Source organism: Stegostoma tigrinum, chromosome 13, assembly GCF_030684315.1.
Source record: "Stegostoma tigrinum isolate sSteTig4 chromosome 13, sSteTig4.hap1, whole genome shotgun sequence".
In the NCBI taxonomy this organism is placed as follows: Eukaryota; Metazoa; Chordata; class Chondrichthyes; order Orectolobiformes; family Stegostomatidae; genus Stegostoma; species Stegostoma tigrinum.
In genome coordinates, this window is record NC_081366.1 from 55,599,350 (window position 1) to 55,627,259 (window position 27,910).

The following is a 27,910-nucleotide window of genomic DNA, read 5'->3' on the forward strand; positions in this document are numbered from 1 at the left end:
TGCAACATTTTTAAAGATGGGTATAACCTTGAATGTGCTAATGAAATGTACTTTACAAGTTGGATGTATACTGGTGTGTAATCACTGACATTTAGTGCTTTCCAAATGTGGTTAAATTCTATTTTAAGGCTCTCCACATTGAACTAAAAAGCACCGAGCCAAAACCTATATTGGAGTAGATTTTTTAAAAATGCTTTAGTTCAATTTTGTTTCAAATTTCTGATACTTAGTTTTACAAAATCAAGCTCATCTTCATTTGATCTCAATGAAAGATGACAGCTTGTACAAATTTATATAAATTGGCTGCCATTTATATTAGTTAGCGACCACTTGTCTGAAAGCAAGTGCAATGTGAACAGTCGAGAGTAATAATTTGTACGTCAGAATGTGAGATACATATTTGATTCTCAGAAAACATTTTCTCGTGAAATGTATCAATTAATTCATTACAAAGTGTATTGTTAGGGCATTTACGAAAGGATGCAATGTGATGCAATTGCAGCATGCCCATCTTGGGGCCAGAAGCTTTGCGCTTGAATCCCACATTGGGACTTGGTGACTATGGAAGATGCATTCCTAACATCACAATAGATTGATTAACAGCTAATAAATCCTTCCAACATAGCAGGTGCTGAAAGCAAGTGAGTTTCCTAATCAGTCATATTGCAGAACTTTGCCAATAAGCTTGAACCAATCCAATAGAAACCTTTGATCCAATCCTTGGACACTCAAATGAGAGAAAAGACAAAGCAAATCTATAGTAGTTTGATAGAAACCTACTGTTGTGAATTATGATACATGGTAGATACCAGGCAATAATATAGTCGTTATTCATCTATCAATTTATTTCCCTGCATGATTTTTTTCCCCAAAGTGACTTACTTCAGTTCTGAAAGCAGGACGCCCTGTTTAAGAATTCTCCACAATGGCCCCAATAAGCCAGTAAGCTTCTTTATTGTGGCCGTCCTTTTTAAGAATCATCAGTCAACTTCCCTCCAGCAAGGAGGCTCTGCTTGTTGAAGCACTCTAATAACAGGGTAATCATGTGCTCACAAAAACTTGTTACAACTGTGCCAAGCCTATTTGAATGGCATGCAGCCTACAGGTACATTTAATTTAATGTCAAGGCTTCATTTAATTTGCCTCTGTAGTTCACTCGTGGGTAGAACAGAAAGCATAACATGCTGGAGACAAGTTGTGGCTGAAAGCTCAGTTCAGCAATTCATACTAAAATAAATGATTTGAAAGTATGAGGGTGTATCTTGCATTCCTGAATAAATGATTTATTGCAGTCCTAATATTTTTGTAATTGATACTGGACATAATTTTCCAGCAATTAACTGAAGATTATCATTCAATAAATCTGCAGTAATTACAGTTGAACCCTTTGTATGAATGCCCTTGGATTGCTGTTGTCAGAACAAAGCCCAATTTAAAGCCTGAGTAAAACCTTCAAGGTACAAGAGTTACAAATAAATATCAACTACCAGGGAGGAAAATAACATAATTTAGTCGCAGAATTCAAAGCAACATGACCATTGTTTGTTGTTAATTTACATTGTTACCTCCATGCTATTCATTACTGTCATTGTGCACGGGTTTATTAAAATTTATATTTTTAAAGATTGGAATGGCTTTTAAATGTGCATAAATTTTATTGCAATGCCTTCCACAGAAATTTTGGTTTGAATTTTTGTCCCAGGTCAGAAGCAGCTCTGTGGCTCAGCGGGTCGTGCTGCTGCTTCACAGGGCCAGAGAAGCATTAGGTTTGATTCCTCCCTTGGGAGACCGTCTCTGTGGTATTTGCATATTCTCACTGTGCCTGTGTGCACCCCCCCACCCCGGGTACTCCAGCCACACTCCAAAAATGTGCAGACTAGGTGGATTGGCCATAATAAAATGCATGTTGTCTCCAGGGATTTGTAGACTACTTCGATTAGCCATGGGAAATGTAGGGTTATAGGCTAGGGCAGGGTCTGGGTGGTATGTTCTTTGGAGGATTGTTGTTGAGATGATGGGCCGAGTAGCCTGCTTCCACGCTGTAGGGTTTCTATCGTCCTATGAAGTGCAGGGTTGGCAGAACTCCTAGCTCTGCAAATCAGAAATGGAAAAACATGCCTAAAAGTTTAAATTTTTGTTTCCTTGGGTGAAATGGGAGTCGGGACCACTGACAGTGGAAAGAGTTTGGCGACTGCTAGGTGGGGAGGCAGAATTGGCAAAAGGACAGCCTTGTGGCACTTAGCACTTTATTGCAGCTATCAGAAAAACAGTATAAAAGTAAACATGAACTTCTGCACTCTGCCACTCACTTCCCCATCCATGCTAAGCTACGCACCTTTACACAACCACCATAATTTCTTTCACCTTGTGCTAAACTATTTCTCTCTAGCCACCCCACGGCAATGAGTGTGCGAAGTGTAATTCTCCACATTTGGGTGGGAGGATGAACTCTAAGGAGGAAGCAATGATATTTCTGTGTAACTTGGACAAGTTGACTGAGCAAATGTCTGGCAAATGGAGTACAATGTGGATAAATGAGGCTATCCATGTTGATAGCAAAGCCAGCAAGATGGATTATTTTCTGAACAGTGATAGATTGGGAAAGGGGGTGGTGTAATCTCACACCAGTCACTGAAAACAAGCATGAAGGTGTAGTAAGTGGTGAAGAAGGTGCATTGTACTGTATGGTGTCTCAGTGATTAGCACTGCTGACTCAGCATTAGAGGCCTAGGTTCGATTCCACCCTTGGGCAACTGTCTGTGTGGAGTGTGCACATTGACCCCATGTCTGCGTGGGTTTCTCCTGGGTGCTCCGGTTTCCTCCCAAAGCCCAAAGATGCGCAGGCTCGGTGGATTGGCCATGCTAAATTGTTTAGGGATGTGTAGATTAGGTAGATTTTAGGGGGATCAGTTTAGATGAATTTCTGAGGGTTGGTGTGGACTAGTTGGGCCAAACAGCCTGTTTCCACAGTGTAGGAACTTTATGGAACATTAATCTTCTTTGCGAGAGAATTTTAGTACAGAAACAAGGATGCCTTCCTGTAATTGTAGAGGGTCTTTGAGACTACACTTGAGTGTTGTGTGTAGTTTTGGTCTCTTATCTGAGAAGGATGTTCCTGCTATGGAGAAATTGCAACAGAGACTTACCAGACAGATTCCTGGGATGGCAGGACTGCTGTATGACAAGAAACTGGTTTGGTTAGGATTATGTTTATTAGAGTTCAGAAGAATGAGGGTGAAATCTCATAGAAACTTAACATTCCAACAAGACTAGACAGGGTAAATGCAGGAAGGATGATCCTAATGACCAGGGAGTCCAGACCAGGTGTCAGTATAAGGATATGGGATAGGCCACTTAGGACTGAGATGAGGAGAATTTCCTTTACCGAGAGTGGTGAGCCTATGGAATTCTGAATGTTTTGGTCGCAGTGTCTCTGTTTTCATGAAGGAGTTAGTTAGGAGTTCTTAGGACTAATGGGATCAAAGCGCATGGAATAGAAGAAGGAACAGGGTACTGAATAAGATGATCAGCCACAGCCATATTACCTGTTCTTAAAGAAATTGCCTATGGGAATCTGGTCTTCATATCGATATTTGTAGGAATATGCTAAGGTCCTGCTTTCACTTTCAATAATCCTATGCAATTCACTAACACTCTCTGTTACATGATTATTCAAAAACTCCTATTGGTCCAAAGGTACTAATTTAATTAAATGCTGAAGTTTGCCTACCATCTGACATGTGTAACCTGTTTTACGGAACTGAACCACATTCTTATGAAGTCGTGGCTATGTAAAATACCCGTTTCTTTGCCTTGTCTTCTGTATTTCTTTGTGTCATATCAGAGGAGTTTCACATGCTACTCAAAATATTTTCAGATGATATCACAAAACTGCAGATTCTGGTGATCTGAACAAAAACACAAATTGCTGGAGAAACTTAGGAAGTCTGGCAGCATCTGTGGAGGGAAAACATGCAATGTTTCGAGTCAGGTAACCCTTGTTCAGAACTAGGCCTGAATGTTAATGATTTTCTACCTACAGATGATGCCAGACCTCCTGCGTTTCTTTAGCAATTTCTTATAACGGTACTGCCCAGAAATCATTCAATGGACAATTTTTCATTCTTCATCTACAGATCTGTTAGACAGCAAGAACTGCAGATGCTGGCAGTTGATATAGCCTAGAGCTGGAGGAAGACAGCAGGTCAGGCAGCTTCAGAGGAGCAGGTGAGTCGATGTTTCAGGTCTAGGCTCTTCCTGATGAATATGCTGTGACAAAGAGTCTAGGCCTGAAACGTTGACTCTCCTGCTCCTCTGCTGCCTGCCCTGCTGTGTTCCTCCAGCTCCATACTGTATTGAATACAGATCTGTGAGGTTGTCTCCACATACTCATTAGTAGTATGCTCTGATATAATAACACTCATTGGCAATCCTTCAGCTAACTTATTTAAATTTGAATCTGCTTCCTGGGTCTCTGTTGGCACAGGCATTTCAAATGCTTTTTTGAACTATCCTCGTTCTAAAATAGAACATTTAATTACTCTAACATGTGCTTGAAGTATCATTGTGACTTATGATGATGGATTTTGTTTAGTCATTTGGTCTGGTCACTACCGTAAGGTGGGCCAGAAATCCCAATCAGTTTTTGGACATACCCTGGACTGAACTTCTCCCTTGAAAGAGTTTTTATGGGAATTATAGTATATTAGATTAAAGTCACTGGGACTCCAGGAACCAGGGCTGCAATTGAGCCAGGAAAAGGCTGGCTAGAACAGACCGGGGGATATACACACCCAGGGGCAGATGTCTAGGACCGGGACTAGCTAAGTGAAACCAGAAGAAAAAACTTCTTAATGATTCAGCTAATACAATGCAAGCCGGTCTAAAGAAAATAAACAACCTCTACAATTTCAGACCCTTTGGAGCCGACACAGGTATCAACCTAGAGATAATGAGAACTGCACTGTGCTCCTAAGATACTCCTTGGCCTGCTGAGTTCATCCAGCTCCACACTTTGTTATAACAGGTATCAACCCATTCACTTCCAAATCAGTGCTCAGGCACAAAAGTTACTGAACATTCCATGCCATTGTGTTATGTGACACCTGTTTCACCTTGGAACCTGGAGAATCTGAGATAAGGTGTAGAGCTGGACAAGCACAGCAGGCCAAACGGTATCATAGGAGCAGAAAAGCTGATGTTTCGGGCCTAGACCCATCAGAAATGGGGGAGGGGAAGGGGGTTCTGAAATAAATAAGGAGGGGGTGAGGCAGATAGAAGGTGGATAGAGGAGAAGATAGGTGGAGTTGCAGTGGGAGAGAGATCCACTGAGGGTTTTTGTTTTGGAGGGAGGAGGGTAACTTCTTCAGGGTAGGCATCCTTAGAAGAGGCTTCAGTGAGGTTAAAATTGTTTCAGAGATAGTAGGATCTGCAGATGCTGGAGAATCTGAGATAACAAAGTGTAGAGCTGGATGAACACAGCAGGCCAAGCAGCATTATAGAAGCAGGAAAACCTCAATGGATCTCTCTCCCACCGCAACTCCTCTCCACTTACCTTCTCCTCTATCCATCTTCTATCCGCCTCCCCCTCTCTCTATTTGTTTCAGAACCCCCTTCTTCTCCTCCATTTCTGATGAAGGGTCTAGGCCTGAAGCGTCAGCTTTCCTGCTCCTAACATGCTGCTTGGCCTGCTGTGTTCATGCAGCTCTGCACTTATTATTTCACCTTGGAACCTTTACACCACTATGCAAACTGAACAGATGCTCATCCAAACAAAATGCCAGACATTCCAAACCCATCAAAACCATTCTTTCAAAACCATTCTTTCTAATAGAAAAACGATTATCTCTCACTCCAGTGCTAAGGAAACCCTTTCAGCCCTGAAAGGAGGAACAATAGCTCACAGATTTGGTGGGAGATAAGTTGCGATGGGGGTGGGGGTTGCGCTGCAGTGAGGTACAACTAGAGATCCCGAGCCCAGCACAGTGTGTGAAGTGGAAGGTGCTGTACAAAGCGAAGGAAAGGGAGCGAGAATCCTGCACTGTGAGTGGGGCACCGCAAAACCAATACAGCAAGACCACCTACAGAAAACTAACTGTGAACCTTTGCTCGACGTCTGAAGGCGTCCCGAGACATGAGACACCAACCGGGGCAAAACCAACATTCTCCACCAGTTACAACAACAACCCACTTGCAAAACTACCAGGAGGAGGAGAAAAACAGGGTACTCACCAGGCCAGCCCCACGTATCCAACTGCATCGACAGACACTGCCAGACTGACTATTATTGATACCTGTGGCCCTTTGCAGAGTGCCAGCTACGGCAAGCGACTACGGACACAGCCAGTCAAAATCGTGGTTTACCCAGCTGGACTAGTCATAGACAGCAAAGGGGGTTTGGGGTCAACGGTGTAGGGCACCTCCTAAGGAAGGGAAGTGGATTAGAATTATTTGTTTCTCTCTCTCTCTCTCAGTAACAGTCATCCATTGTATTTATTCTACCCATTGTATTAATTAACTGGGAGACAGTCTTAGTCAGAGACTAAGGGGGTTAGGGTTTCAATTTGATATTCACTTAATTGTTTTGTAAATATCTTAATTTTGTTTGTTCAATAAAATCAGAGTTTTCTTGGCATCTGAAACATCAGCCTCCAGTGTTTTTCCACCACCCCACATTACACACAGCCTGGTGTCAGAACCAAGGAGCACTCCCGACGCTACACATGATGGGAAAATACCCAGAATGGGTTTTTTCAATTGTTCCATCTCTTTTGCCTCAACTGAACTTTCCATCACTGTAGGCAAAACTATAACTTTCACTCCTGATCAATTATTTTCTAGAATTAGATCAACTCCATCCACAGGCAATTCCTCAACTTCCACAACAGCTACTAGTCCAGACAACAAGTCACACTCCAATTGGCTTTTATACAATGGAATCAAGATAACCTCTCTACCTCTCCCATTTGGTCTTGCCCTACAGCAGATGATGACAAGGGGCAGAGCTGATTGGTGAGCAGCAGGTAAGGAAGGTAAGTCCTTACTACTTCTATTGTTTAGAGTACTTGTTTTGGCTTCTAATCTATAAGGATAGTACACAGACCAAGAAAGCAGGGCCACAGATAACTGGATTTGATCAAATGTAAAGTACTCTCCAAGGTATAATCTAAAGGTAAGCCATGGCAGGGGAGCTCAAAGTCTTGGTTTGCGGCTCTTGCTCCATGTGGCGGGCTGGGAACATTTCCAACCCCCTGAGTCAGCACGTGTGCAGGAAATGTCACCAGCTACGACTCCTTAAGCTCAAGTCTCAGAGCTGGAGTGGCGGCTGGGGACACAGTGCAGCATCCACAAGGCACAGAGTGTTGTGGGTAGCATGTATAGAGAGAGGGTCACACTGCTGGCTCAGACTCTGCAGGTGGGAAGGGAATGGGTGACTACTAGACAGAGTAAGGGAGATAGGCAGGTAGTTCAGGAATCTCCTATGGCCATTCCCCTGCAAAACAGATAGACCATTTTGGATAACGTTGAGGGGAATTACCTCTCAGGAGAAAGCAATGGCAGCCAAACTTGTTGCATCATGGTTGGTTCTGCTGCAGAGGGGAGGGGTGAAAATTGTGCCAGGGCAATAGTTATAGGGACTTTATTGTAAGGGAACAGACAGGCATTTCAGTGGCCTCAAAACAAATATTTTTAAAAAACTGTTAAGAAGGCATACAGTGTTTTAGCTTTTATTAATAGAGGGATCAAGTTCCAGAACCAAGAGGTCATGGTGAAGCTGTACAAAACTCTGGTGCGGCCACACTTGGAGTATTGTATACAATTCTGGTCACCGCATTATAAGAAGGATGTGGAAGCTTTGGAAAGGGTGCAGAGGAGATTTACGAGGATGTTGCCTGGTATGGAGGGAAGGTCTTACGAGGAAAGGCTGAGGGACTTGAGGTGTTTTCAGTAGAGAGAAGAAGGTTGAGAGGTGACTTAATTGAAACATATAAAATAATCAGAGGGTTAGATAGGGTGGATAGGGAGAGCCTTTTTCCTAGGATGGTGACGGCGAGCACGAGGGGGCATAGCTTTAAATTGAGGGGTGAAAGATATAGGACAGATGTCAGAGGTAGTTTCTTTACTCAGAGAGTAGTAAGGGAATGGAATGCTTTGCATGCAACGGTAGTAGATTCGCCAACTTTAGGTACATTTAAGTCGTCATTGGATAAGCATATGGACGTACATGGAATAGTGTAGGTTAGATGGGCTTGAGATCGGTATGACAGGTCGGCACAACATTGAGGGCCGAAGGGCCTGTACTGTGCTGTAATGTTCTATGTTCTATTTGCTAATACTCTGGCTTTCACTGAATTCTCTGGGAGGAATTACAAATCCTCCAGCAATAGAGTTTAAATAGCCTCTGTATCTTTCATTATAGTTAGGAGCTTGATTGCTTCCTCTGAAATAAAAGGGTTATCATCCCTGTAGATTTAAAAAAAACTTCCTATCTCTCCATCTATACCATCTCCTTCTCCTGCACTCATAGCAGACCTTTGTTGTAATTAAGATTACAATCTGATCCATGGCACTTTATTTCAAATGTTTTCATGTTATGACCAACAATAAGTCCTGTGGGTTTCCCTCACAATGTCCAGCATTTTGAACACGAGTTCCATATTGTTACAATAGAAACATCTTTGCTCCTCAATTTCACCTCAATCCCTTTCCCTTCTGATCTGAGCAGGGTGTTCCCAACTATCTATTTCCCTACTTGGCTACATGCATTTCTCTTACTCCCTGCATTTTTTCAATCCATTTTCAATTTGAGGGTGACAGGAAATAAAAAATGTTCATTTTTATGGGATAGGTCATCATTGTCAGCCATTACTGCTGGCTGCCTAGCAGCTACAACACTCTGGTATTCAACATGGCTTCCTGTTATGGAAGGAGGAGAGTTAAGTTTCTGCAGGAAAATAATTTCTCTAACAACTTCATATGTAGTTTCAGCTTGTAATGTTCATATCCGCTTTTCAAAACTAACCCTGCTGAATACTTTAAACTTACTCCAACATTTTCCTTAAATTTTGGAACCTCTGCCTATATGGTTCAGGTCCTAACTCATGGGCAGGTAACTTTATTTTTAGTGCCAAGCATCATGAAACCTCCTCTGACAATGAAGCCTGAGTATTGTACTCTTCATTTTGTCAATTTGTGCTGCATTAACAATGTCAAGTCCTCTTTTCTGAAGAAGGGCCTTGACCCGAAACATTAACTTTCCTGCTCCTCTGAAGCTGCTTGGCCTGCTGTGTTCACACCGTGTTATCTACTGTTTTACCATTTCACTTTTTTCCAGCTGCTTTATCAACTGAAGATTTCCTTCACATTTTTTTTGTAGGTCATGTGCAAACTTAAATATTTACTTACTGGACTTCAATTTATGACACATGGCCTACATAAACTTCTGATATCTCCCTACCAAGGCAGCCTCATATTCCATGGCTTTGTCTTCTTTTTGCAAATCTAATTAGTTTCCTTATTTTCATTTCCTTCAGTTTTATTACTGTTTCCTTCTTAATTTGAGTTTTCCCTTCCTTATCTTCTGCTCTGTCTATTCCTGCCATCTTTTAGTTTATTTATCCTCTGCCTATGCTCAATCTGCTTTGACTTTGATTATCACCTGATTCTGATACTTTGACGGAGTAGCCGGTCATGCTTGTATTTCCTCTAAACACAAGTGTTGGGTGCAACAATGTAAATGCCAGAATCTTAATTACACTTCATGGGTAGAAAAAAAATCAACAAGGATAATCAGTTACACATGGAAAGACTCAACTATAACGCTTTCTGGATAAATTCTTTCTTCAGATGAAAGGGACAAGGAGAAACAATTATAAAGGAATAAAAACAATATACAAGTTAACTATCTCTTGGAAGAAACAACAAAATCAAACTGTTTGCTGGATGAGAGAAGATAACTATTGCTTGATAATCTGCTGCCTGTGACAAATGAGAAACTACTTCTGCAGGTAGATGAAAAGGCAGGACAGGCTGTATTTTAAACAGACCGCTAACCCCAATATAACAAGGAACAGGGGAGCTACTTTTGACAAGAAGGTAAGCTACAGGCTGAGGTCTCTAGAAGCATAATCAGTTTGGGATGAAAGAATCAATTGAATCATCAATGTCACACTGAACATGAAAGAGAAAACTGTATAATGACCCTAACATGGGAACAATTCAGGGACAGAATTTTGAAGAACAACTTTGCCTAAGGACCATAGACTGAAGACTTCCAGAAACGAGATACTGTTGGTTGGAATCCTGGCCAGACTCTACCACTAATTGGGTAATAGCCAAGTTGAGTTGTGAAGCTTAATCTGCTTACTTGAATAGTCTTATTTTGTTTGCTACATGCAGTAAAGTTTAAATCACGGTTTCAGTACTTGACTGTGAGATTTCTTAAAAAGCTGAATCAGAGGTAGCTTGTGGTGATTTAACCATGGCAAGCTGGAGCTTAAATTGTCTCTGTCATTCTAGCTCTGTCTCTGGCTCTGCAAAGCAGTGACACTTTCAGTTTGCCCACCAATTAAATCAACCTAGATTTTGAAAGTTCCCTTTAGATTGTCAGGGCCAACTTTACCACATGCAGGGAGTTCTGTGCCATCTCCCACGCCATGCCTCAAATGTAGTTTTCATTCACCTATGTTATCTACAACTAACAATGCCTCTTCATCCTGAGGTGGCTCAGGAAATTTGACACATCCATAAGGTCCCTCACTAACTTTTACAGATGCATCATTGAAAGTAAATGGCCTGGTGTAGCAACTGCTCTGCTCAGGATCTTGAGAGTCCATAGAAGGTAGTGTGCATTGCCCAGGCCATCACAGAAGCCAACCTCCCACTCATGAACTCCGTGTCCATGGCTTGCTGCTCTGAAAAGGCTGTCAACATCACCTAAGACCCATTGCAGCTCGGTAATGATTTCCTATGCCCTCTTCCATCGGGCAGAAGATACAGAAGCCTAAACACAAGAACGAGCAGGTCCAGAAACAGTTTTGTGCCAGCCATTATCAGGCTGATGAATAGACTCTCAAGCCTCATATAATGCTGATCTTGCTAATGTTGCCTAGCACACACCCTGTCAATGTAACCTGTATGCTTCCTGTCTGAGTCTTTTTGATGTTACATCCTTTGCTTACTATGATCTGCCTGTACTGCTTGTAAACAAAGCTTTTTGCCATATTTCAGTAGACACAACAATGAATCAATCAATAATAAAACAACCAAATCCTCATTGCATCTGCTTCTTTTTTGAAACAATCACAGACAAGCCCCTAAACTTTGTTATTCCTCACTGGGTATCATACTGAAAATCAATCTATACCCATCCTGGAGATGTCAATAAAGTGAAAGATTTTAAAAACTGCACAGAATTCCCCAATTTTCCTATCTTTTAGACCTAGGTTGACAGAAAGCATGGACCAGGTTTCTGTACTTGACAAGAATAGCTATTTATTGAATATAAATAAATTCCATGTACAGCTAAACACATATGAAACATAAACACAATTCACTATTAATTAAAACTCTAACACATTTTTAAACTCCTCCTTTATACCCACACAGAAATGTTGTTGAAATAGGTGGGGTGAAAATGGAAAGGTCGTGGTCCTTGCCCTCAAAGTTTGCTGAACAGAATGCTGCTTCTTGATCTCCCTTATCCAAGTGCTTTCAAGGGGTGACTCATTCACACTTGTAAATGTCTCTAGATTATTAGTTAAAAGTCACAGTGATGTGGGGAAATTGGCTATTTTCAGACTTAAGGTGCCTTTTACTACAGAGCTAAACAATTCCAGAGGACTGATGGCTTCTTCCCCAAACTTTTACACTTCCATGCTGGTCAGTCAGCTGGGAGCCTCTCACATAGTTGTTGGCAGGGAGAAAAAGTTCATCATTGATAACTGGTCACTATTTCACAGCTGCTTGCGCCAGCCAAATCTCCATTCATTCCCAGCCTCCTCGCTCCAGGTTGTCTGTAACTATGCCTTTTTCCCACTGCATGAACTGACAGCTGTATAAAAAACACTTACAATAAGTATAAGATAATTTGCTTTTAAAAAGTATAGGAACCCTTGGTATTTAATCCAGTTCTTTTTCAATTTCAGTCCACAATCAAAATTATACAAAATAAAAATGTATACTATTTACAACATATTGCCCCTTATTCTCTTAACCATTTATAACTCTTATGTCAACTCATGCTGACTATTTACTATTCCATAATACTATTCAAACCAACCCAACAATTGTCTTTCCTTCCCTCATAACCCATACTAAAATGAAATAAAGTTTTTAAGAACCTATTGATTGAATTTACAGAACATTCATTTTTTAAAAACATCAATACATTTAACTTCCTTTACTCCTTTATGAAAACAAGCACTTGTTTTCATAGTTCCACTTGAAAGACTTTTGGAGTTATAAATAATACTGAACTGACAAACACCCCAATGTGACAAGCCGTGGAAATCAATCACAACACCAATTCTTCAAACATAACCCTAAGGTTTATTTCAACAAACGCTGAAATAGTACATGGCCATTTTACATGGCAGTTCCATTTTTCAAATATTTAAACAGGAGTAATTTTAAAAGCCACGGCAGCTCCTTTTGACCATCCGAATTAGCTTGGTAGTTTCTGAGTATATGTATGTTTTAATGCAGAATCTTGTTCACGTTAACATTCCCAAAGATTACCTTTTCCAAGACGTGTCTTACAACCTTATTCAAATTGTCTTTACCTCCCCAAAGGACTCTGGCAGCTACGATCTTCTGTATCACATATAAAGCAGCCAAGTCATATTTTGGGCATTCTACTATGAAAAACATGTTTGACTGAAGCAACTGCACTTTGGCATTTGCAGTCCCCTTCATGAATGACAGATGAGAAAATTGAAACACATTAGTCATTAGTAAAATGGAAGGGACCAGGTTCAGGGGCAGAACTTGACGGTTGTGCTTTTGCCAACTTAAACTTTAGCTCACTGTGCAACATTAAAACTGTTATAAACACATTAGGAGTTTTAGTACATTTAATGGAAGAGTTAAAGTAAATACAGATTTAGGGTTAATTTTCAAGCAATAGTGATATCCTTATTCAAATTAAACAATTTTTCTTTATACTTCAGTCTTTTCTCTAGTGAATTTCATCGCTGTGTATCTTTTGCTCTCGTAGTTTCCATCTGCTTTTTCATTTCAATTTTTCTATTGAAACCCAGTTACAAGCTAGCAATCACCTCAAAGTATGTTGTCAGAATTGGTGAACATAGTGGGGCATTGATTATTTTCAAGATTACCAGCTAAAGTAACAAATCAATAAAACCTCTTCCTAATCTGCAAATAATTGAATATATTTCTAAATATAGAGGTGTTTCTATGGCTACACCAGTGAATCCAGAACAGTGTGTTGCCAAGGTTAAAATATTACTGAACAGAAGCAAAACACTCTGCTGGGGGAGGGTGAAAAACCTGCAATCATGGTGCATATTGGCATGAATGGCAGGCAGCAAGAGAGAATCTACTTTGTTAAAGCTAATGACTATAAAACAATTATACAAAGGTTGCAATAGGGTTCTTAAACTATCGGAATAGAGACAACGATAGCAGTAGTGTAAAAAGCAGAAGCAGCAAGTTATCCTAGAGTGTTTTCAGGAATATGATCTACAGTTGTATGCTTCTAGTTTAACGAGAAAGCAGACGTTGCTTGACCTGGTTCTCAGGAATGTGTTGCCAAATGAATCAAAGCATCACTATTTGCGCATTTTGGGGCTAGTTTCTAATGTATTATAATGATTTAGATAGGCAATGGAAGTGTGCCTTTACTGACAAACAAGCTAATAGCCCTTGCGCTATTATGGTTAAAAAAGAGTTAATTCAGTCAACAGGATTTGTAAAAAAGCAAAAATACTGCTGATGGTGGAAATCTGAAACTTAAAAAAAATGGGATCAGTAGTAGAAATTCAGTAGATCTGTTAGCAAACATGGAGTGTGTGGAACACAGTTAATATTTCAAGCCCTAAACGACTCCTCTTTTTCCACTTCAGACTTGAAACATTGACTGTTTCACTCTCCATAGATGTTGCTAGATCTGCTGAGTATCTTCAGTACCTTCTGTTTTGATAATAAAGATTTAAAATTGGTGAAGTGGTGGTAGTGGATAGGCTGACCATATTTCAAGTTTATAAAGCACTTGGACTGGATGAGATGCATTTTGAATTGAATGTGAACACTGGGGGCATAATTTGGCTGTAATTTACAATCTATCTTAAGCTCCGGGGTGCTATCAGAGGACTAGATAGTCTCAAGTATATTTCCCTTGCCTGAAAATAAAGGTATAAAGAGAGGTGCAGCAACCACAAGACCAGTCAGTTTAATTTTGAGGGTGAGGAATTTTCTAAAAGTGATAATGTAGGCCAAAATTAGTTATCGTTTTGACAAATACAGCTTAGCTAACAAAAGCATGAATTCCTCAATGGAAAACCATGTTTTTGGAAGAGATAACAGACAGTATTGATGGGGCAATGATATAGATGGATGAGGAGTTTAAAAAAAATATTTAATACAGCGTTACACAATAGCATTGTGAACTAAATTACAGCTCACAGAATAAAAAGATTCAATAGAAACATATAAAATATGTTTTATATACATATATAAAACATTAGAAAATATAAATTTGTCTGGGGGTAATAGGAAACAGTAGGTGTTATTGGAATTTTTTTTCTCTCTCCAGATTAGATGATTTATTGTAAAAGCTCTAAGGGCGCAGTATTTCGACAGTAGCTCTTCTTAATATTGAGATGTACAACATGGAAACACAACCTTTGGTCCAACTCGTCCACGCCGACCAGATATCCTAAATTAATCTAGTTCCATTTACCAGCATTTGGTTTATATCCTTCTAAATCCTTTCTATCATGTACCCATCCAGATACATTTAAAATGTTGTAATTGTACCAACCTCCACTATCTCCTCTGGCAGCTCTTTCCATAGCACACCACTCTCTGCATGAAAATGTTGCCCCTTAAATCCCTTTTAAGTCTTAACTCTCACCTTAAACCTATACCCTCTAGTTTTGGACTTCTATATTTGGAAAATAGCTCCAGCATATTCAGTCTCTCCTATGGCTCAAACCCTCCAACCCTGGCAACATGCATGCAAATCTTTTCTGAGCCCTTTCAATTTTCACATCTTTCGTTTTGCAGGGATACCAGAAGTGAATGCTGTATTGCAAAAATGTCCTGTACAACTGCAGCATAACCTCCCAACTCCTATACTCAATGGCCTTTTTCATTACCCAATCTACCTGCGATTCCACTTTCAATAAACTATGAACGTCCACCCCAAGATCTCTTTGTTTGGCAACACTCCTGAGAACCTCACCACCAAGTGTGTAAGTCCTCCCCGATTTGTCTTCCTAAAATGCACATTAATGAAAAAAATGAAATTGAGATCTACTCCAATGGTACCATGAAGCTAACTGAGTCTTTTCACTATTGGCCCTTACGGAATCTGCAGTCATTGTTGCTCTGATCTGCAAGGACTGCAGATTCACAGCAATGTAATTAGCTGTAAATGGCCACTAAGTGAACAAATGAATTAACTTTATGGTCTCATATACTCAAATAAGCGCAGTGAAACGTTTCCAAGTAAGCACTTATGGCCACATCTTAGGTACAAGTCCCTAGGTATAGATTCTTTAGTACAAGTTCTTAGGGGGTGGGGAAATAAATAAAAAAGCCCAGCACGACAGGTCATAAAAATGAATTAGAAAAATAGAGAAATAAAAAGATGACAACGATAGTCCTTCTAACCTAGTCAATGCCGGATGACAAATACTGGCAGTATTGGCAATGCCTAGATCCAATGAAAGAATATAAAGATTAATGACCTGACCTGGAGCATGATGTACAGGACACAAGTTCAAAATTTGTACATGAAAGTTAACTTGGAAACACTGAACTATGAGGAGAATAGTGTAGAACCTCAAAAATAGATTGCCAAGTCAGCAGAATGGGAAAGGAGGTGGCAGTGAAGTTCAATGTGTTGAAATGTGCAGTGAACTTATTTGTTTCAAAGAACATGGAGACACAAGAGAAAAGGATACAACTCTAAAGAGAGGCAGTGGCATTAGAACCCAAGTGTATGCATCTAAGCCATTAAAAGTGCAGGATAGATTCTGAGAGTTGCTTTAAAAATAATACAATATTGTAGGCTTTATTAATAAGGGATAGAATATATGAGCAAGTTTACACCGAAAGGTATAGACACTAGGGAACTTAGGGTAATAAATAGTGATGTCTCGAAATGTGTCCATGTTACAGAAGTGGAGGAACTCGAAGTCTTAAAATGCATTCAGGTAGGTAAATCCCCGAGACCTAATGAAGTGTATCCAGGACTTTGTGGGAGGCTAGGGAGGAAACTGTGGTGCTCCTAACAGAGATACTTGTATCATCGACAGCCACGGGTGAAGTACCGGAAGATTGGAGTGGCTAATGTTGCACCATTATTTAAAATAGGCTGCAAGGAAATGCTTGGGAACTACAGACCAGTGAACCTTACATCTGTGGTGTGTAAGTTGTTAAAGGGGATTCTGAGAGACAGGACCGACAGGCATTTGGAGAGGCAAGGACTCATTTGGGATTGTTAGCATGGGAAATAATGTCTCACCAATTTGATTGAGTGTTTTGAAGGGATTACCATGAAAGTAGACAGATGAGGGCAGTGCAGTAGACTTATTTAGTTTACACAGGCTTTTGTACTCCATTGCAGGTTGTTAAGTAAGGTTAAATCTCACAGGATCCACGGGGAGCTAGCCAATTGGATACAAAATTAGCTTGATGGTAGGAAACAAAGGGTAGTGGTAGAGAGTTGTTTTTCAAACTGGAAACCTGGGACTGGCGGCGTGCCATTTGAATCAGTGCTGGGTCCACTGTTATTCGTCATTTGCATGAATAATTTGGAGATATGGTTAGTAAGTTTGCAGCTGACTGCAAGATTGACGTACAGTGGACAGTGAAGGAGATTATTTAGGAATGCAGCGAGATCTTGATCAACTGGGCCAGCGGGTTGAGGAATGGCATATGAGTTTAAAGAAGTGCAAGGTGTTGCATTTTGGTAAAGCAAACCAGGGTAGGATTTACAGAGTCAATGGTAGGGCCCTGAGGAATGTTATAGAACAAAGAGGTTTAGGGGCACAGGTTCATAGCTCCTTGAAAATGAAATCAGAAGTCATACATCACCAGATTACAGTCCAACAGGTTTATTTGAAATCACAAGCTTTCGTAATGCTACACCTTTGTCAGGTGAAGGAGCAGCACTCCAAAAGCTCGTGATTTCAAATAAACCTGTTGGATTATAACCTGGTGTTGTGTGACTTCTGACTTTGTCCACTCCAGTCCAAAACTGGCATCTCCACATCTTGAAAATTAACTCACAGGTAGACAGGGAGGTGAAGAAGACTATCATCAGAGCACTGAGAATAGGAAACGAGACATCTTGTTCCATCTTGAGGCCAATACATACTCACATGGACCATGCCTTCTTTCTCTAACCCTTGATCCCCCTTCTATTCAAGAACTCATCTTTCTCCATCTTAAATACACTCAATGAATTGGTCTCTACAGCATTTTGTGACAGAGTTCCACAGAGAGGACAGTCATTGGGTCAAAAATCCCATAACACCTGAACTGCACTGCTCCTTACTTATATCACCTCAGCAGTTTAAAATTACCTTTTCAAGATCAACAAATGCAGACCCGGTCAACAATGACCTTAGCCAACCAACTGATTAATAAAATTAAGATGAGCCACCTATATGAGTACTAACAGGCACTCTCTCTTAATTCTCATAAGTACTAATTCCCAGCAATCTTTCCTAAAGGTCCACTGGTCTCCATCGATTACTTTCCCAGTAACGAAGAGGGTTACGGTTCATATTCTGTCCGAGAAACTGCAGGTGTGAATAACATCCAGTCGATGTCGAATGCAACATTCTCAAAGAACCACACTGTGCCCCACCACGTTAATTTGAAGCCAAGCAATGGCATGTTTATTTAAACATGATTCATTTTTACATTGTTATAGTGCAGCCGACATAAATTGTGAACATACATTTCAGAGGAAGGAATTGCAAAGTGTTACTTTCCAAATTTGGTGATCCATGAAGTCACCTTCTTAAAATACAGCATTTGGATGTCAAACAAGTGTAACAGGGAACTTAGATATGCAATACAGAAAATACATTGAATGTTAACTTTTTAGAAAATCCTTCCAGATTGACGAATTAACTATTTTTAAACAATGCAGTTAATTAAACATTTGAATTATGCTTACAGAATCAGTCTCCTTTCGAATTACCAACAATTTTCCTGGGCCTACTTCCATAATTTTATTTGTTCCATTGAAATGAATAGTGCCAATGATCCTCATTTAGAGTCTGACCAGCGAAGTAGACATGAGGGAGCAGAATTAACAGGATTGATGCTTCACCATCTTTGGGTTTATTACTATATCTTTAGTAACAATAATACAGCATAATCTACCTGAGTAAATCCATTTTATTCATTAACATCAAGACATCAGTACAGTGTTTGATTTTTACTTAACTTAGAAATTGACAGACATGAAGTCAACATTTACTTAGGCGAGTTTTTTTTTTAAAAAATCCACAAGTTATCAAAAATAAACTGTAGTGACTCAAAGATTTCAAATAGTTTGGAAATTGTACCTATAAATCAAACTGTAAAATGCAAGAAAAAGTTTTTTAAAATTTTGTTGCTTCTTTTTCTGTTGCTCAAATCATTCGCAATTTGCAGATTTTCTGTTCAATTCTTACATGTTTGTGCATAATCTGGGGATTATCATTTCAGAGAATGATGACCACAATCCCACAATGCAACTTAGTTTTCAAGATGTGGTGGAAATCCACTAAATTTTAAACACAATCATGGAGATATTTTGGCCAATTGTAAACTTTTGTCCAAAGGATACTTTCTAAATTACAATACTAAAAGATAGGGTCCATACTAATGACATTTCTATAAATATATAACTCAATAGTTTTTGTCCACAATAAAAAATAAACATCAATTTTCATATCTTGCAGTAAACAATTTGGTAGAAAGGAAGACGTTACAATGTTCAATTTTATTGAACTTGCCCAAAACTTACAATTTGCACTTCAAGTATAACATTAATTCAAAATCATAATTGGATATCATTTGCACTACTTATGAAAATGTTGATTAGACATCTCTAATCTAGATTCAAATCTATATTATTAAATGAAAAATATACAGTGCGATTAAATTTTGTAAGTCTTCCACTTCACAGGCAAAACAAGATTTTAAAAATTTTATTTTAAAATCACATGATTAGGAAAGGATATCTTGAAATTTAATGAAAGAGTATAACAGGAAAAAATATGCAAAGAAAAGACTTCAGTATTGCAGAACAGCTAAGTCACAACTGTCAGAAGTGTGACCTCAAAATTTTACAATCTGTTGGAACCAATTACTCTGTAAATGGATTACACAAGCATACAAAAGTGAAGCAAACTCTGTCCAGAAAAAGGCCTTTGGCAATGTTGAAATCTAATTTAGAAAAATAATGAAAGGTGTGGATTAAGGTTAAGACATTCAAGGTATCTAGGAGCCAGCATACACATTACGTGACAATAAAAGTCATTTGGTCAATCAGACCTGGTGAGCAACTCAATTTAGGATTCTACCACAAATAATCTTAGATATTGAATGCTAGTACAACGGATGTTTCTGTGCACTTCTACAGGACTAAAGACATGTAACCATACATTTGCAAGGGACCAGCCTCGCAATTAGTTCACAGAACCAACAATTCTACAACATTGCTACTATAAAGGATATTCTGTTAACTCTTAGTCTAGACAGAAAGATATTTATGGCTTTCAGTAATTTAAAAACATGGCCTACTTAGCACAGAGTTCTCTGAAATCACTCTTGGTAATCCAGTGATTCAACTACAATTTGGGAGCTGTGCAAAAATATTTGAAACACTAAAGTTTCTAACTTGATACTTGACAAAATGTGATCCTTTTATTTAACCTAATTGGTTTTCAAGGTGGAAAATACATGTCTTTAAGGATCGCTATGCAACATAAATGACTCAAACGGCCTCAAAATAAACAGGAAAAAAAGCAAACAAAACCCTGAGCACTTTGAGATTTTACTCTCCCATATTTTACTTCACATTAAATGTTCGAGCATTAAGATAAATTATTTTGAGATGAAAATAACTAAATTAACTCCTGAAATTATATGGTTAATAAAATGTGGGGTTGGTACAAGTGAAATAACCCAATCAGGATGAAACATATATTTGGGTTCTCCACAAGTTTTATACCATTGGCCAAATCATACCCTGCTGAGTCAACCTGAACCACTAATCCATTTTCATTTTCGTAATAATTTTCTTCCCTTCTCTCCTGAAATAACTGATTTCTCAAGAGACCATTGTACAGTCTAGCCTACAAAATTGAGAGCTTGGTGGGTACTTGGTCCTGGAGACAGACATGATTCTGCATAGCAGCCTAAACTTTGCCACTTCAACTTATCAAGGGAGGCTTTCAATTTTAAGTAACCAAGTCCAAGCAATCATGTTTTTGCTGTTGTTGCCCAATGCTTAATTACAGCACACATCTAGTGATCCAAAGTTTGGTTTTAGATTTTAGTCACTTGAATTTCATTGAAACAAAAATTAAGGTAAAAATCTTAACTTCAGAAATTTCACCTCCCTGATTCAAACAATTAGAACATCTTCTATGCAATTTTAGGTGAAATTAACTACACGGTAAAATTAACTACAAGTTATGCTTGATTATTCGCTTTGAAATTCAAACCAATGATCGAGGTGAATACGTGCAACAGCCATGAGGTACTGTCATTCCCAGTCTCTTTCAGTGATACTTTCCGAAGGAGAACCCAAATATTATAGTAAAAGGAAAATGCAGAAATCATTTAGCAAATGTGCTAAGTAATATAGTTTGTTACCTGTGGGAAGGAGGTGGGGTAGGTAGATGGGGGCAGGGAAGGAGACAAAAAACCCTTCTATCTAGCAAAGTTCAGATATAGTCTAAAAACTATCCTGGAAAAATTAGCTTTACACACAAAAAAATCCCCTTGAATTTTTATGTGAATTTAGGTCTTCTTCCATTCTCAGACTGCTTTAAGGCAATTCAAACAACTCTATGGAAAGCCAGCAGCTACAAAATCAGAAACAACTTGAATAGTCTGAGCCAATAAGCTATACATTCAGTTGAGGGAAGTATCATTATTGAGTTTTGCCCTAGTACATCAGTAAAAAATCCAGTTACAACTGTTGTCAAGAGTAGGAACAGCCAACTTAGCATTGACTTCAGATTGAATCCAAAGTCTTCAAGTTGTGTTATTCCTGATAGACCTCGAATTCTATTACCATGCAATGTCAATTGTTTGTCACTTGGATAAGGAAACAGAATTTAACAGTGCAAATACAGGGAGCTGACCCAAATGCCAGGATAAACGAACTGGAGCTAAAAGGTTAATGACAACATAAAAATGACAGAGATATAGTCCTGTCTCCCCATAACTCTAACCTACTGGAACTATGCACATGTAAGCTACACACTAGACAGCCTGGCACAGTTAGGAGGGCAAGTACAATATTAGCATTCCTTTCAAGAGGGCCAAAATACCACAGGAGACATACAGCTGAGGCTGTGTGAGATTCTGGTCAGACCATATTTGGAATATTGAGATTTTTGGGCCTCTTATCTAAGCAAGGACATGCTGGCCTTTGCAAGGGTCCAGAAGAAGTTTACAAGACTGTTTCTGCAATGGAGATCTTGTCATATAATGAGGGGTTTAGGACTCTGGGTCTGTAATGGACAGAGTTGGGAAGGATGAAGGTATTTGATTGAAACTTACAAAACACTGAAGGACACGGAAATGATATTTCCAATAGGAGAGACTAGGACCCGAGAGCACAGCCTCAGAGTGATGGGATGATCCTTTACAACTTAGATGATCCTTTACAACTGAGATGAGGAGGGTTTTCTTTAGCCAGAGGGTGGTTAATCTGTGTAACTGTGTTATAATCTGTAACTGCCACAGAGGGCTTTGGAGGCCAAGTCATCGAGTGTATTTAAAGCAGAGTTGTACATGTTCTTGGTTAGTGAGGGGATCAAGAGGTATAGGGAGAATGCAGAAGAATGGGATTGAGAAACATATTAACCATGATTGAATGGTGAAGCGGTCCCAAAGGGCTGAATGGCCTAATTCTGCACCTATATCTTAAGGTCTAAGTGCAAGATTGCTTCATGGATCTCATCCATCATTTCTTGCCCAAGTGGAGCTGCATTCAAACCATGAAACTGAGTGTAGAAATATATTACCCGTTTTACTTTGTGTACACAAAACCATTTTGAAATTTATATTATTACAAATGCAATTCTGTAAATTGATCTGCATTGCGAGGGTCTTGGAGTACTACTTTTAAAAGAAGTTAACAGAAAATCTGAAAGAACAAATTCACCAGGCAGTTTTTTTTTGTTTAGAATTTCTCATGCTCAGTCACACCAACAAAATTCCCAATGTTCATATACATAACTGGTAATTAGACAACAGCACTTCAGCCACGCACAGAACAAAATACGGAGAAATATCCAGCATTGCTTTTATAGCATCAGACAGATTCCACGCAAATGACATTTTCGTAGACTCAATTATATGGCAAGTAAGCTTCTTTCAGTCAATTTTCTTGAAGTTTTGATATAGTGCAATACGTGGCTATGTCAATGCCAAAAACAGAAAGTCTAGGAGTCAGTACACCAAGATAGCATCTCTTGTCCCACAATAAAGGCTATTCTGAGAACATATGAGACAGAAGAAAACAGCAACTGCAAAACTAGACAAAATATGTGGCTGGCTAATTACCAGAGTTTTCAATGGACAATGATCTGATTTAATTGCAACAATATATAAATTCAGCAGTATAAATTATTTAGAACAAATAGAAGCTTTCAATACATTATTTCTAAAGTAACATTTAACAAAAGAATTCTTGGAAAATTATTTAACCCATTCGCTACTGGATTTACATAGCCAACCTTAAATTACTGACATACAGGGTATTCAAATTATTACTCCATAAATAATTGAGTGCTATATATTCTAAAGATGCTAACGTAAGCACAGATCTTTTGTCTACCGTCAGTATTCTCTGAACCACTCCCATAAAGCAAATGTTATATTTTGGTGCAAAATAGTTCATTCCTCAAAGGATTAATACACAATGTAGTGACTTCTAGAAAAGGGAGCTGCCTTTTAGATAAGCAGGCTATCTTGCATGGAATAAGAAATTGGAAATTTTTAAAAAATCCATCTCCTCAGTACATGTCCTTCTTCAATTGAAGTCACAATTTGTCCATTTATAGCATAACATTTTCTTCATTTATCCTGATCACTTAATATTTATTCAAGTTTGAAATGTTACTCAAAGCATCAACGCATCTGTTCACATTGGATTCCTGAAGTCCCCAAATTCTGTCTGCAATTGCAATCAATCAACTTCCATGTTTTCTTCAGTGCCTATTTCCAAGAACTTCCTCTATTTGACATAATGATGCAGCAATGCTGCTGTAAACAGTTGACAACATTTAAATTGGTTTGTCCTAGAAATGGACTTTGCCCCCGAGTAAAATTTATTCTTATCTGATCATGCAACTGCAGCTGAAGATGATGCTGCTCAGGGTAGCAAACAGTCATTATCATGCTGGTGCTAGGGCATTTGAAGAGCTACCTGAAAGAAAAAGAATTTTTTTTTAAAAATCTCAAAACGCAAATAGACCTTTAATGTAAACTTTATACATCTCAAAAGATCCTAATGTTTTCTAAATTTAGGATAATACACACTAATTGTTTCAAATTTGTCAAAAGGAGCTATGGTAGCTGAGTTAAGCCTTACTCATCCGTCACTGTATTCTCATGCACTGATACGAGCCACTTATGCTCCAGCATATTACAGAATCTATTTCCCAGTCATCAAATACATCTATGACTTTGTTCATGTTATTGCTCCAACCTAGTCCAAAATTGCATTTGCTCTATATTCTTCACTTCAAAGACTTTGGCCTTTATGCATTCCCCCTTCCCTGCATTGAACTTCAACTGCCTAAACTGTACTCAACTAAGTTGAAGAACACCACACAAATTCCTCTACTGTGCGAATCCTTACTCTACCTTTAAAAATATCCTCAACATTTTTTTCACCATGTTTTCTTATCCATCCAAATTCTCAATCCATTTTGTTTCATTTATCATTTCTCCAACTTTTCATTGAAAGCATGCTAGAAAATGTTACATGATAAACAGACAATACATTCAAGATAAATATTGAATAAATCTTTCAATGTCTGCTTTTGTATTTAGAGATGATGCAAATAAATGGTGATAAAAATTTATCATTGTCACTTAAATAGCTGTTTCATAGGTCATCATCGGACTCTCAATTCCACATGTTACTGAATTCAAATTCCATAATCTATAATGGTGGAATTCAAACAAACACAAATCTCCAGAACATTATCTGGGTCTTTGGATTGATAGTCTAGACATAATAATACCAGGCCATCGCCTCTCCCTGGTTTTCTTGCAATTTTAGTCCAAGGACTGCAAAATGAAACACTTCAACAGCATGCATCTTTTTTCATGAATGCTCAATTTCTATACTACCAAGCAAACACTTCACAGATTATTAAATTGTAGACAAAATTGATATCCTGTCGATAGATGGGATGGACAGGCCAAATATTTTTTCTTGCTCAAAACTGTTACTTTACAATTTCTTTAAAGAACTTTACAATTTCTTTTTGAATCTGACATGGTGTACTCAGTGCTGTATTGGGTATCTAAAGTGTACTGCAGACCCAGGCAGTTTTATTCTCTGTGAATCATTGACCCTTTGTTTATATGAATTCATGAGCAACTTGAAAATAAGCCTACAATTTTTTATTATACATGATAATCTTGAAATGAATTTAAACATTTTTGTTTTCTCATAATGAAACTGATGGACTGAAAAATGAATTAATGTAAAAAGAGAAAAATAAAAAGATGATACAAGACCTCAGGGTGTACCTGAAGTTGGAGCTGAGAGCTCTTGTTTCTCAGGCTCTTGAGGTGGATTTGGCACAACATCTTCTTTCATTTCTGTAGCCATAAATTCATGGACCGCCTTCTCTATCTGTGGTTTGAAAATGTGATACAGCTTTGGGTCCACTACCTGAGAAATAATTCTGTCAACGCCCGATTCCAACATGCCTGATCTGAGGTATAAATTAAGATAAAATGATTTAGTGTCTGTTTTTCTGTTAAGGTAATTCCTTAGAACAGAGCTAAGTTAGTTTGTCACAATGCATTAAAAAGGCTAAAAGTATAATTTGCATGCATCATATGAAAATTCCTAACTTTAACACCTCAATGAAGGTAAAACTGAAATTAATAGTTGTAAAAATGTTCCTGTGAATATGGTTATATAAGGAAACTACAGAAATAAATTTTAGTGATCACAAGACAGTGGACATTTTTGTAAACTAAAACATTTTATTTTTAAGTGGCATGTGCTTATTTGTTACCAATGAAAATGTTTTGCCTTTATCATAATCCAACTTGCTGCAGTGAATCTTCTATTAGAAATGACACAAAGTACTTGTACAACAGCATTAGAGACTTGAATTAACACTTGAGAGAATTCCATTTATTCCTTCATACAATCAAATAGAAAAAAAAAATTTCAAGAGACAGAAGCCTGTATAATTAATATCGAAGGCACATTGGGGAAGTTAAGGAAAAATTAGTTTGCTCAACGTTTTTTTTAAAAATGCTTAGTTCAATAATTAGTAAATATTCAAGTTAAGAAAGATCACAAAAAGAGCCAAAGAGAAAGATTATAACATGCACAAATAAATACTTTCCTTTGTGAATCAGAGAGAAGATACAGTGCAAATACCACATTTGTTACTGAGGTCACAATATGTTTTACACATTAATTTAGAAATATTATTTGGTCATACAGCAATGGAAAACAGATCCTGCGGTCCAATTAGTCCATGCCAACCGTGTTCCTAAACTAAGCTTGTCTAACTTGCCTGCATTTGGTCCAGATCCCTCCAAACCTTTTCTATTCATGTACTTATCCAATGTCTTTTAAATGTTGTAACTGTACCACTTCCTTTTACAGCTCATTCTTAACACAAACCTCACTGTGTTGAGTTATCCTTCATGTTCTTTTTAAGAACTCTACTCTCACCTTAAAAATATGCCCTCTATTTATGAACTCCCCCAGCATAGGGAGAAGACTCTTTCCATTCACATAATCTATGCCCCTCATAATTTCATAAACCTCTATAAAGGTCATGCCATAATCACCCATGCTCCAGTGAAAAATGTCCCAGTCTACCCAACATATTTTTATAACTCAAACCCTCCATTCCCAGTAACATCCTGATAAATCTTTTCTGAACTCTCTCTGATTGAATAACATCCTTCCATCAGCAGGGCGATAAGAAGTATTCCAGAACAGCTCTCACCAACATCCTGTACAACCTCAACATGGCATTCCCAACTCTCATACTCAAAGGTCTGAGCAATGAAGTATGCCAAACACCTTCTTAACCACTTGTCCACCTGTGATGCAAATTTCAAAGAATTATGTACCTGACCCCCTAGGTCTCTTTGCTCTACAACAGTATCCAGGGCTCAATTATTAAGTGTATAAGTCCTGCCCTTTTTTGTTTTACTAAAATGTAATATCTCGCATTTATCCAAATTAAACTCCATTTGCCACTCTTCAACCCAGTGACTCAATTGATCAACATCTCTTTGTAATCTTAGATAATCTTCTTCATTGTCCATTATATGACCAATGATAGGGTCATCCATAAACTTACGAACTATGCCTCCTATATCCTCAACTAAAGCGTTTGTATAAATAACAAACAGAAATGGACACAGTACCAATCCAAGAAACAATTCTCCATCACCATCCATAGTCTTCGTCCACAGACTAGCGCACTTTCACAAAGATAATAATTTAGTTCACCAACACAAAGACAATGATTGCAATGTAGACAAAGTAACAAATCTACTTGCTAATACTTCTATGAGCAATACTCAAAAACAGTCAAAACAGTGAAAGTAAAGAAGAGAGAAAAAGATGTTTAAGATTGTCAACTATTTTTATAAAGGATGAGAAATTATTTTTCAGGAATGATTTCACAACCAGGATTTGTAAACTAATGGACATTAAAATTATTACAGCCAAGTTATTTTGTTGGCAATTAGTATAAAGTACTACCTGCCCTTATTTCACTTATCCAAGTTATTAAACTTTCACAGAAATCCAACAATGAAGCAAAATCTTTCAATATAGCTAGCCCGTTAAACTTAATACTATTGCTAGCAACCTTTTTACTTGCCTTAAGTGTAAGGCTGATTAAAACAGGTTAGTTTGCATGTTTAAATGGGAGAACATTTGTAAAGAGGTTAGTTTACAAACAATCCACAGGCTATTAACTGAAGCATGTAACTATCCCCTAAGATTCAGTAACACTTCACTGCATAAGCTTCTAAACATAAAATACTGAAAAGTATGCACATGTATGTTCTTTCAACTTTAGAAGGTCTAAAGGTTGTATACTTTAGCAAAAAAGGGTTAGTTTTAGATCAAAGAAAACTGCTTCTCTACATCTGACTTTTCAAATATTTTCAATATTTTAACCATCCCAATTACCCCTCATGCTTTTATGTTCATGGACCACAACAACTATTCATATAGCACCTTTAATGTATTAAA

General features: G+C 38.3%; 1 protein-coding gene across 2 annotated transcripts in view; it reads right to left on the minus strand.

Annotated features, from left to right (window-relative positions):
* Window positions 1–18,065: 18,065 nt before the first annotated feature.
* Window positions 18,066–27,910, minus strand: part of bod1 (biorientation of chromosomes in cell division 1) — a 51,908-nt gene continuing 42,063 nt past the window's right edge. The window contains exons 3-4 of one of the 2 annotated variants that reach the window (XM_048543353.2): window positions 25,195–25,382; window positions 18,066–23,857 (exon numbers count right to left, since the gene is read on the minus strand). In XM_048543353.2, coding sequence (XP_048399310.1) covers window positions 23,826–23,857; window positions 25,195–25,382 — 220 coding nt within the window. In that variant the 3' untranslated portion in view covers window positions 18,066–23,825. Of the gene's footprint in view, window positions 23,858–25,182; window positions 25,383–27,910 lie in introns of both variants that reach the window. The other variant, XM_048543354.2, reaches the window with a different exon arrangement.